The sequence below is a fragment of the Pelophylax lessonae genome, assembly GCF_965119305.1.
Source record: "Pelophylax lessonae genome assembly, chromosome: 6".
Lineage (NCBI taxonomy): Eukaryota > Metazoa > Chordata > Amphibia > Anura > Ranidae > Pelophylax > Pelophylax lessonae.
This window is the reverse complement of record NC_138773.1, coordinates 176,907,920-176,920,950: the sequence shown is the minus strand read 5'-3', so window position 1 is coordinate 176,920,950 and position 13,031 is coordinate 176,907,920. Positions and strand designations below refer to the sequence as shown.

Below are 13,031 nucleotides of genomic sequence, written 5' to 3'. Positions count from 1 at the left end.
TTATTAAACTAGGTATTGGTACTTTTGGCAGTGTGGGCAGGTGCAAGGTCTGCTGGAAAATGAAATCTGCAACTCCATAAAGCTGATCAGCACAGGGAAGCATGAAGTGCTCTAGAATTTCCTGGTAGAGGGCTGCGCTGACTTTAGACTTGATAAAACACAGTGGACCAACACCAGCAGATGACATGGCTCCCCAAATCATCAGGGACTGTAGAAAGTTTTGCATTTTATTTGCAACTCAAGGTCCCAGAGTCTGGAGGAAGAGTTGAGCGGCATAGATTCCAAGTTTGCAGGAGGTCCAGTGTGAAGTATCCACAGTCAGTGTTTATTTGGGGAGCCATGTCATCTGCTGATGTTGGTCCACTGTGTTTTAAAGTCCAAAGTCAGCGCAACCCTCCACCAGGAAATTCTAGAGCACTTTATGCTTCCCTCTGCTGACCAGCTTTTTGGAGATGCTGATTTCATTTTCCAGCAGGACTTGGAATCTGCCCACACTGCCAAAAGTACCAATACCTTTTTTAACTATACTTTTCAGTAAGCCAACATTTCTTTATTAAAAATAATTTTTTTTGGTGTTTATTGGTCTTATGTAATAATATAATTTTTTTAATTTTGGGTTTTCACTAGCGCTAACCATAATCCAAAACTAAAAAAGAAATGCTTGAAACATATCACTCTGTGTGTAAAGCACCTATATAAAATATGAATTTCACTTTTTGAATTAAATTACTGAAATAAATCAACTTTTTGATGATATTCTCATTTTATGTGTGTGTATATACTGTATTTATAGATAGATAGATATATCTATATGTAGATATAGTTTTAGACATATATATATATATATATATACTCTCCTCAAAAGGAACACTTTGAAAACACATCAGATCTCAATGGGGAAATATCATACTGGATGCCTACACTTATATGGACTGGGTAATGTGTTAGGAACAAAAGGATGCCACATATTTTGATGGAAATGAAAATTATCAACATACAGAGGACTGAATTCAGACACTGCTAAAAATCAAAGTGAAAAAATGATGCAGCAGGCTAGTCCATTTTGCTAAAATGTAATCTTTTCTGACTGTTTTTTACTATTTTTGCATTTGGATAGGGTCAGTGTCACTATTGTTAACATGGAGCGATAACTGGACCCTATAGAGGTTGCACAGGCTATCCAATCCTCCAGGGTGCCATTGCCAGAAGGTTTGCTGTGTCTCCCAGGATGGGGGCCATTCAATGGTATCAATTCCTTCATCCTCCAGGAACTGGCTGCATACTCTCACTAGACGAGGCCGGGAATTGTCGTGCACCAGGAGGAACCCAGGACCCACTGCACCAGCGTAGGGTCTGACAATAGGTTCAAGGATTTCATCCCGATACCATCACTGACCCACCACCAAACCAGTCGTGCTGAACGATGTTACAGGCAGCATAGCATTCTCCACAGGTTCAGACCCTTTCACGTTTGCCACGTGTTGAGGGTGAACCTCCTCTCATCTGTGAAAAGCACAGGGCACCCTGCCAATTCTGGTGCTCCATGGCAAATGCCAATCGATATCCACGGTGCTGGGCAGTGAGCACAGGGCCCACTAGAGGACATCGGGCCCTCAGGCCACCCTCATGAAGTCTGTTTCTGATTGTTTGGTCAGAGACATTAACCAGTGGCCTGCTGGAGGTCATTTTAAAGGGCTCTGGCAGTACTCATCCTGTTCCTCCTTGCACAAAGGAGTAGATACCAGTCCTGCTGATGGGTTATCCAGGTTGCTGATGGGATCCAGCTCTTCTAGAGTAACTGCCTGTCTCCTGGAATCTCCTCCATGCTCTTGAGAAAAAACCTTTCAGCAATGGCACGTATCGATGTGCCATTCTGGAGGAGTTGGACTACCTGTGCAATCTCTGTAGGGTCCAGGTACTGCCTCATGCTACCAGTAGTGACACTGACCCTAGCCAAATGTAAAACTAGTGAAAAACAGTCAGAAAAGATGAGTAGGTTAAAAAAATGTCAGTGGTCTTCACCTGTAAAACCCTTCCTGTTTTGAGGTTGTCTCAGTGTTGCCCATCGAGTGCACCTGTTAATTAAATTAACACTAAAGCAGCTGAAACTGATTAACCAACCCCCTCTGCTACTTAATTGACCAGATCAATATCCCAGGAGTTTAATCGACTTGATGCTACACTCTGAGTGGAAAGTGTTCCTTTACATTTTTTGAGTAGTGTATGTGTGTGTGTATGTATATATATATATATATGTGTGTGTGTGTGTGTATGTATATATAATATATATATATATATATATATATATATATATATATTTTAGGCCACAACATATTACATAACAGCTGAAGCTGGCCATACATGGTTCCAAATGCGGCCCTGTTCAGCAGGGACCAGCCAATTTTTGATCTGTGTGGCCACTGTGGTTGAACAGAAGCTGATCTTAGTCGACATCTGTTCAACCTCGCTGTTGGTATTTTCTTGCTTAATTAGCACTGCAGGCAATTAACTCCAATACTGATCTGTGTATTGTAACGGCAGGGAAGTCTCCCCGCTGTCAGAATCAATGATACTGCGGGGAGTATTCCCACATCCACATCTAGTGTGTGGATGAGTAATCGGGTCATGTATGGCCAGCTTAAGAGATGTCCATGCAGGTAGGTGATTTTAGTACCATCTCCCAGAGCACTATTGGATTATCTTAAAAGGACCAAAACAGTACTAGCAGACTACCCAGCTAGCTTTGTCTGACTGTAATTTTTAATAAGGAAAGAGTTGCTGGAATGAGACTTTGTATAATTTGCAGCTTGATCTTCTGATTTTTACAAACAATAATTGTTCACAACAGATTGCTAAGCAAGCAGCCTCTGGACAATAAGGTTGGCCATATACAGAGCAGATTTCTTGGTTGATGGTTGTAGGAAAGAAATGTGCTTGAGTCTCCCCATCAACACAGACAGTGTTTGATGGAGGAATCCCTCCTGCCTGGCTATTGTCTTCTCCCAGTGGGGGAAGCCATCCTCACCGGGAGAAGACAGTGATTCTTATCGGCTAAAGCAGCCGCTAGCGATAATCACAGGTAAAACCTTGCATGCTGGTTGTACCCAAGTTAATCGATCAATCAGCTTGGTACATTCGGCCTTGCCCATACACGGTTCGAATCTTGGCTTGTTCCTGCCGAGATTCGAACCGTGTATGGCAGGCCTAAGTGATAAAATAAAAAAGTTGGATCTTCTGGCTAAAAAATACAGCATATTAATGTGAAATATGGCATATTGCCTTAACTTCACGAAAAATTATTATTTTTTTGTTGTAGTTTATTCTTAATTAAAATGTGCAAAAAACACTTTATATTCCATTTTAAGTTGCAAGAGTACCTTTTCTATTGTTTTTTCTTCTTTTTTTTTTTTTTTTTTTTTTTTTTAGCTGACAAGTAGAAATAAAATGAATTTGTTTGAAGATTTTATAACATGTTTGAAAATTTTTGTAAGTGATAATGACTACAAAATTTGTGAAGGATTGAGGTGGTTTTGCTTGTTAGTAAATACTTTTTCTTTTGTAAAGAGTGGCAAAGATGTTTGCTTAGCATTTTGAAAATGAATTTTAACCAATACACACAATTTGTATATTAACATTTTCCAGCATGGTGCTCCATGCTGGGAATGTGTTAAAATACGCTCTCCCCTTTAAGTACCAGCAGCTGACGTTTCACATGGCTGTTACCCTTACTCTGTGCTGTCAGTGACAGCTAGTGTGCCTGGTTAGGAACAAAATCAGAATGGTTCCCAGTCATGCAAATACCGTGCAAGCTCTAACATCGCATGCAGGCTGAAGGCTCCATTGACAAAAGTGAAAACTTTCAGCCTGGTAATGAACACTGCCATATTCTGGATGCAGTATTCATTTGCAGTGTCAAGTATTTGGTAATAGCAGTATTAGGGCTCTTGCACATGGGATGACTGAACCCATTCAGCGTAACTGCAGCCATATTTCCTCCGCACATGTGCAGCGTACAGCCTGTTGTTAATATGAGTACTGAAGGCAGTGATATTAAAAATGCAAGTATAATGTGCAAATGTTTGCAAAAAATAGAAAATATTATACAGCCCATTTGCAAGGGCCCTAAAATCCCAAAAGCAAAATTGTAGTATATTGCAGTTTACCGATTCTTAGGTGTTTGCTACATTATTGCTTTTTTCCCCTCTATTATAACCTGTTGATTCAGCCATTAAGTCTTTTCTTTTATTCACTTCCTGTAACTGACAGAAGTGCTGAAATTTGTCAGCTTTTGTTCATTTACGTAATCCCAAAAGGAAAGGAAAATAAACTGTTGTAACCACTTAAAAAATGTTGACTGGAGTCCACATCTAAATCTGCTAGTGCATCTAACATTACTCTTTCCGAAGGCTGACAATACTGCTCTCTAAGATGTGCCTCAGTTGCTCCTAATAGAGTGGAGCCACCCTAAGGCTACGTTCACATGTGGGCGTAGCGAATCGCGGGCAGAATCACAGCGATCCAGAAATCATTGCAAATCGCGGGACGCCTGTGCGATGCCCGTGATTTGCAATGGCACCCCAAACGCTGTGCAATGTTGCCGCAATTTCCAGCTGCCGAATTGCTGTAACATCGCACAAACAGAATTGCATAACGCCCAAAAAAGGTACAAGAGCTTCTTTTGTGCGTCATGTGTCCCGCGATTCTGTTCGTGTGATGTTACCGCGATTCGGCAGGCGGAAATCGCGGCAACATCGCACAGCGTTTGGGGTGCCATTGCAAATCACGGGCATCGCACAGGCGTCCCGCGATTTGCAATGATTTCCAGATCACCGCAATTCTGCCCGCGATCCGCTACACCCACATGTGAACGTAGCCTAAGACAGTAAGTGTTACTGGCTAGATCAACTGGTGAAAATAAGTGGGGAAAAAACACTTAATCTGCCATTTTTTACACGTGTTTTTGGGTTTAATACCACTTTAAACTGTCAGATACAGTTACACTATGCAAGTAAAAAATTTTATTATAGCAGTGTACTAAAGGTTTTGCAATTTTTTTTTTTTTTACCAATGCAAATATATACATTATTTAAGTATGCAAATTAGTTATTGCTAAATTGGTTGTAAACCCTTGCATACATCCAGTGAAGTGACTAGCCTCAGTTATTGCACAAAGATTAAACAAATCCTCCTACATATGTTCTACCTATTTATCTGAAGTCTACTATTCTCTACATCCACTCAAAGTCCTGAATTTCTACAGCTTGTCTGAGCTTTTCAAAAGCAGGGGGTGAGGAGCTGAAGTTACACTCTGCAGCGCTTAGTGAGGAAAGCAGATTTGAGGGAAGGGACACACAACCCCCTTCACAGCACACAGTAACATAGCTGAGACTGCCAGTCACAAACTGTGTACTGGAGCTCCCTCCCCTGTCACCTTTTTATCTTTTGGTGGTGGTGTCAGAAGTGACTCATGCTGGTGACAGAGGAAAGAGGCAGCAGACAGAAATTACAGTTAGTGCTCTAGATCGAGACAAGTACACCTCATAGCAGGAATTGTTTATACTTTGTCAGAAGTTTACAGCCAAGTTCACCTTTAAATAATAAAGGCAATTTTTTTTTTGTCTGCACAGCCCTATTCTTTTTTTTGTGACGGCAGGTGCGGGGCGAAGATTACCCCCCCCCCCCCCCGGATCCGAGGGGCCCAGGCAGGTGCTCTTTGGTAACATATTACATGTTACACTCTAAATACGGGAGTAACGTGTTACCAAAGGTTAACTCTCTTTTAAGTTAACCAGCACATTTAACACTGCTAAATTTGGACTGGGATACTACCTCTGGTAATGAAAAAGGTTGAATAGACAAGAATTATTCAGTGTATATACAACATCTTTAACAGTATACCTATGATGGTCTGCTGAATGGCACCAAACTGTGATATAAGCCCCGGGTTTGTTGTTTATTTCTCCACGTTTTTCAGTGTTTAAAGTGGTTTTAAAGCCCAAAATGTTTAGGCATCAGTATCTTCCCCTCAACTTCCCCCCAAACCTTCTTTACTTACCTGAGCCCTCATTCAATCCAGAGTTGTGCATATCTGCAGCTCTTATCTCCCCTCCCTTCCTGGTCTCTTGGGCTTTGCAGAGGCATTAGGAGTCAATAGATGCAGACAGTGAGGCTCAGGAGTTGGCCTGCATGAGTGCCCCCATAGAAAGCTTCTTTCTGTTGGGGCATGCGGTGGAAGAGAGGAGCCAGGAGTGCCAGCAGGGGACTCTTTGCAATTTTATTGCACAGAGCAGGTAATTGTAAACTTTTTTTTTTTTTTTGCTTTTGTTTTTTAAAGCATTTACAATCACTTTAATTTTCACTTTGTTTCAGTTTCCATTACTTTCATTACTAACTAGTTCTTAGTGGCACTGGCCTATTGTGCCCCTAGCTCTAAGGCTCCATGCACACTAGCATTTTTTTTATAAGCTTAAAAAACGCTGAATAAAAAATGCTGATAATTTTAGTCCCTTTTTAGAAGCTTTTAGAATTTAGGAGTGTTACCGTTTTATCTACGTTTTTACAGTACATAAAGGGAAAAATAAACGCTTGAAAAAAGCTGTTAGGGGCGTTCAGGAACAATAAGCTTTTTTTTTTCTGCTGGGAAAATGCTCCCAAAAACTCTCCTCAAACAATTTTTTCTCTGTTCCTTTAAGCTGAAGCTTAAAAATTGCTTACAGCATAAAATAGTGTGCATAGACACAAGGGATAACACTTCTAGGAGCAGGAAAAAAAATGTGCAAAATAGCTGCTAGGAGCTTAAAAAAAAAAAACACACTAGTATGCATGGAGCGTAAAGCCTCGTACACACAATCTGAAGAAATCGGTAAAATTTTCGTCCGTTTTTTGTTTCATGCTAGTCTCGTATTTAAAGTGAAGAGGTTACTTTCATACAAAAACTCATACGACAGAATTCAGCTTCAGAAGTGATGAATACATACAAAACAATTTAGAAATTCTAATGTGTTGAATTTCTAAATTGTTTTGTATGTATTCTTTTGTTTCTGAGCATGCGTAGTGTTGCTCTTAAGATTTTTTTTTTTGGCTGAAAACTGTACTAATTAAATGAAAATCGGACATTTTGTTCATGTACGATAAAAAATTTATAGCCTGCACATCCAGTTTTTATCATATGAAAATTCGTAATCGGCTATCGAAAGCACCATAGTAACGATCCGAAAATCTGCAGATTGTTCGTCGGATGAAATTTTACTTCCGATATTCTGTACGGGCCTTTACAGTGCTACATTCTGTTAATTTTGATTTTGTGCATGTTCAGAGGAACGACATAGGTTGGTTCTTCAAAACGCTGCACATTTTATAGTACTAAAGGTCCTGTAAACATGGGCTGTAGATTTTTCTTTTAAACAATTTTATTTTTCTGTAATTTCAATCTGTTGCAGTTTTACATTCCATTATGATGAGATACAGTAGGGCTAAAAATAAATATGATTTTGCTTTGATTACTTTGGCACTTTAGAAATTGTTGTTGGCCAACTACGCCTGAAACAGATATTTCAATTTGGCTTTTTGGGTGGCCACCAGTGGGTTGAAACACAATTTAGGTACCACAGAGGTAAGATTTTTCTCGTGGTAGTTTTCTCCTCCCAAAAAGCAGTTAACATGCCATTACTGCCTAAAATCCCAGTTATTTATATATTGAATATTAATAGATAATCCATGGGGGTTTGGCAGGCATGACACCATTAATTTGTCTTGGTAATGGTCACAGCATTTTACTTGCCTTTTAACAATTCAAAACTGAAATATCAGTTTTGGGTGGTGTTGATATTTGAAGTAAAAATTGTCATAATTACATTGATTTGTCGGTGTTGGAAACCCATGCTGTGCTACATGTGTTGGCCAGTATGTTTATTCATTAATTAATTTAAAGTCCAAAGATGCTATTAGAATATAATGTTTGAAAGATGCCAATTTGTAATGGAGGTTGTTGTGTTTTTTTTTTTTAATAGAATTCAGTTCAGAAGAGGAGGAGGATTTTGATTATGATGGAGAACATTTGTGTAGTCCATTAATGGAAGATAATGGATTGGGTCTTCTTGCACGATTTGCTGCTAGTGTTGAGCCCAGCCCGCTGCCACCACTAGCAAATATTCAGCTGGAAGAGAAACAAAACCATGATGAGGAGAAACAAAGTTTTATTGGTGAGTTGAATATAAAATTTGTCGTTGTGATATACTCTAGTACAGTGGTTCCCAACCTCAGTCCTCAAGTATTCCCAACAGACCAGGTTTTGGATTTTCCTTTATATAAAATAAGTTGTAATTTAAAGCAACCATAAAGGCTGAAGAAAATTCTGAAAACATTATCTATTGAGGTGGGGGGTACTTGAGGACTGAGGTTGGAAACCAGTGCGTTAGTACATCAGTGTAAAGTTCCCACGGTTGTTCTAAATTGTGTGAATTTGTGTCAATGAGTTATGCCGTATTGCCTGTGGCTTGAAAATAAAGCCTTAAAGTGATTGTAAACCATCACCTTGTAAAACAACCCATTCAGTTTAAAATAAAAAAGAAAGGCAAATAATTTTGTATAGATATATATAAAAAAAAAAAAGTTATACCTTTTTTCCTTTTTTAGAAGTGACTACAATCCCTCTGTTCTCAGTTGTATAAGAGCTGGGGGGAAGAAGCAGCAGCACACTGGGTTTTCCATTGAATTACTGTGCAGCTTGGATGTGTCAGGAGAAGTCTTATCACTGGAGGAGAGCGCACAGAGTTCAAAGCATAACTAGAGAACTGACCACTGTGTGCTCTCCTGCTTTTGTGGTCAGTTTTTAATAGCACAGCAGAGGGCCTGACATGAACCTCCACCAGAGATTTTCTAGGAAACAATACAGAGAGAACAGGATACTTTATCATACAAGTACATGGTACAGCAGGTACATATCAGGAATATAAAATGTTGGGGTAACAAACACTTTAAAGTGGATTTCCAGCTTACACCTAACTAGCCTACCCCCTCCTAACAGCTATGCAAACTAACCCATTTAGGAAAGATGTATATACTTTTATTTTATTTTTTTGTTTAGGCTGCTCCAATCCTGAGGTCAGGTCACCTGATCTCCCCTGTGTCAGCCAAAAGCTGCTGGGGGTGGGCGGGAGATAGAGCTCTTGGATAAGAGCTAATAAAGCCTGGAGCGATGGCATTACCCATAGGGTTCAGTGGCCCATCTGTTGTCAGCGTTCCCTCCTCTCCCCTCAAGCCACATTCGCTGACACGGGAGCAGAACCACATGACTGTACCGTAGTGGCCTAAAAACATTCGCTGACATGGGAGCAGAATCACATGACTGTACCGTAGTGGCCTGAAAACATTGCGTATATACTGTATATTTTCTTGTGTAAGCAAGCTGAAATTCCATTTTAAATATAATTTGTGGCTGTATTCAGCAGTGATGATATAAACTAGCTTTGAAATATGTGTATAAGTATGTTTAAGGACCGCAAAGTAGCATAGTGATTAGATTCTGCCTTGCAGAACTGGGGTCCCTGGTTTTAAACCCTCTTCATTACACTATCTGCATGTACATGAGATTACATTTACTTGCTTATGTGGGTTTACTTCGGGTACTCTAGATTTCTTCCACTCTCCAGATATGCTGGTAGGTTAATTGGCTTCTGTTTAAAATTGGCTCTAGTATGATATTGTATTTAGTGCACGCATCTGTCAGCTGCCTCGTCATCTACCCCAGTGGCAGATAGAGCAATTTGGGTCCCCCGGGAGAAAGGGCTCTATATATTTTGTCAAAGTACTTGATGATATATTGTCAAAATGATTCCATTGGCAATCCGTGCCAGCATTTTTCTTTGCTATTTTGATACAGGCAAATGTTTTTGTGAATCTGATATAGCCAAATTTTACCTTGCAGTAATTAAATGCCTGAATAGCAGCTTTTTGACTGAAGCATTACGTTTTATATGTCACTTGTGAACTCACTACATTTGATGAACAGCTGCATTTACACAAATGTAGCCTCACTCTGTTTTGACCAGCAAAGCCACATATATTTTTGACAGTCCTCAGATTTATATAGTTACATAGTTAGTCTGGCCTAGAAAAGACACCAGCCCAACTAATTTATGTATGTTACAATTTTTAACACTTGCGTATGTGTGAAGCGCCGATGGCGCACGTGTTTTAGGGGAGCTGCATACCTCCTGGGCTTAACCCCGGCCGATATCTGCAAACCGAAGGCCTAAAATGGTTAGTTCTCAGCTGCCTTTCTTCTGCAAACACGAGACACTCATCATGGCTCCCTCAAGTGAAAACAGATCTCCAAAGCCACTTCATCAAGGAAGCTCTCACTCGCCCTGCAGCCAAGATGGTGGAACCTGCACCAGACCTCTTTCTTGCCAGACTGTCCATGCTGCTTCCTGGAGGGAAAGACGAGGGGGACAGCCATGCTAGCGCCTCATCACCACCAGACTACAAGGATCCCCTGCTGCAGATTGACAATATGCTTCATAAGGTGATCTAACACACCTCTAAACAAATTACATAATGCCTCCTTAAGAAAATAAGGGAGCTTGGCAAAAGAACGGAGGATTTGGGGACTTTTATGGAAGACCACACTCTCCTGGAGAACCACAAAAAAGAACTAGAGGCCTTTCAAGATAAAAATGCTACCCTTCACTACAAGCTGGAAGACCTTGAAAATAGATGCTGACTCTTTAATTTGTACTTCTGTGTCATTTCTGAACACATTACCAATCTACAATCCACAGTAACTGTGCTCATCCAGGTATAAGCCCCAGCTATTTCATCAAACGTCTTGAATTTGAGTGAATACACAGGGTGCTTGTCCGAAAGCCTGCATCTGGACTGCAGAGGGAAGCCATTGTTATTTCCTTTATTTCCACATTAAAGAGGCCATCCTGCAGACAGTGAAGGAGAAGCCCACCTGATCTCTCAAGTTTTGACTACCACATTTTTGCTGACCTGGCTCCCTCCACCATAGTCAGTCAAGCATCAAGAGCTGAAACTGGCTCTCCAAATCCTGCAATGCCACTATATCCCTTTTCAGGTAGGGTTTTCTGTTCCGGCTTGTCTTCATGTGCCAAAATTGCACCTACCGTATTTTCCGGCGTATAAGACGACCCCCCTAATTTTCATCTACCGGTAATACTTATACTTAGGTTACCTTGGAGATATTATACTCGGCGTATAAGACGACCCCCCCCCATTTTTGGGGGATTTTTTTGAGGTTCAAAAGTAGTCTTATACGCCTGAAAATACAGTACATGGGCACCACACTACCGGAGAGCCAACACTATCTTGATGGTCCCCATCTACATTTGTGTTAAAAATAATAGCAGTGTTTTTAAAAAAATTTGTAAAGTTCAAAATCCTTATAACCGCTTTTATTTGCATACACACAAATGCATTGGGAACACTGCACAGGCTATTCCAAATTAAAACATGAAGAAAAATGTTTAAAATTTGTTATTACTTTACAGACTGTAAAGGAAAAAGGAATATTAGGCTTTTCAAAAAATTAGCTGTGTCTGCATTTTTTTTACAAACTCGAACATTTACTGTATAAACTAAAAATGCTTTCAAGATTTGCCTTTCTTGTGAATCACTAAACTAATATTTAGTTGCATAACCACTGTTTCTGAGAACTGCTTCACATCTGTGTTGCATGGAGTCAACCAACTTCTGGCACCTGTGAACAGGTATTCCAGCCCAGGACAATTGCAATACTTTCCACAGTTCCTCTGCATTTCTTGGTTTTAACTCAGAAACAGCATTTTTTATGTCGCCCACAAGTTTTCTATTGGAATAAGGTCCTTTTTTTGGGCTGGCCACTCCAGAACGTTAATCTTGTTGGTCTGGAACCCAAGATACTGCTCACTTACTGGTGTGTTTGGGGTCATTGTCTTGTTGAAAACACCCATTTTAAGGGCATTTCCTCTTCCGCATAAGGCAACATGACCTCTTTTAAGTATTTTGATGTATTCAGACTGATCCATAATCCCTGATATGCGATAAATATCAGGGATAAATAGGAGAAACATCCCCATATCATGATGCTTCCAAACTGTCTGTGGTCTCCAAACCCAAAAAGAACAATCTCGCTTTCATCAGTACACAAAATGTTGTTCCATTACTTTTTAGGCCAGTCCAAGTGTTTGGCAAATTGTAACCTCTTCAGCACGTCCGTTTTTTAACAATGCGACTTTGCGGGGGCTTCTTGCTCATAGCTTGGCTTCACATAGGTGTCTTCTAATTGTTACAACCTTCGTTGATCACCCTGGAACTGATCATTGGCTGAGTCTTTTCCATTTGCAGTTTTCAGTTTTTTTTTTTTTACATCTTTATGGTTTTGGTTGCCATTTTAAAGCATTTGAGATAATTTTAGCTGAGCAGTGTATCCATTTCTTTATATGCACTTCTTTATGTTTTCCCCTCTCCAATTAACTTTTTAATCCAAGTAAGTACTCTGTTGTACTGAACAATGCCTGGATCGACCCATTTTACCTAATAGGATTCCCGGGCTCTGGCCTGGGTCACTCTAGGACATTCACAGAGCTGTCCCATAATCCACTTCTGTGTTGTCCTGGCTGTGTGCTTAGAATCGTCCTGTTGAAAGATGAACTTTCGGCCCAGTCTGAGGTCCCGAGCACTGTGGAACAGGTTTTTGAGGACATCTCTGTACTTTGCTCCATTCATCTTTCCCTCAACCTTGACTAGTCTTCCAGTCACTGCTGCTGGAAAAAAAAAACCTACACAGCATGACCCTACCACAACCATGATTTACTGTTGGGATGGTATTGGGCATGTGATGAGCAGTGTCTGATTTCCCCCAGACGTAACATTTAGAATTGAGGCCAAACCGTTCAATCTTGGTTTCATCAGACCAGAAAATCTTGTTCCTCAGTCTGAGAGTCCTTCAGGTGCTTTTATTTAAACTTCCATCCAGCCACTCTGCCTTATAGACCTGATCAGTGGAGGGCTACAGTGATGGTTGTCCT

At 40.3% G+C, this 13,031-nt stretch overlaps 1 protein-coding gene across 1 annotated transcript in view; it reads left to right on the top strand.

Annotated features, from left to right (window-relative positions):
* Positions 1 to 13,031, top strand: part of TNRC18 (trinucleotide repeat containing 18) — a 399,546-nt gene that overhangs the window by 238,517 nt on the left and 147,998 nt on the right. Inside the window, exon 17 of the mRNA XM_082260849.1 lies at positions 8,010 to 8,201. Coding sequence (XP_082116975.1) covers positions 8,010 to 8,201 — 192 coding nt within the window. The remainder of the gene's footprint in view (positions 1 to 8,009; positions 8,202 to 13,031) is intronic.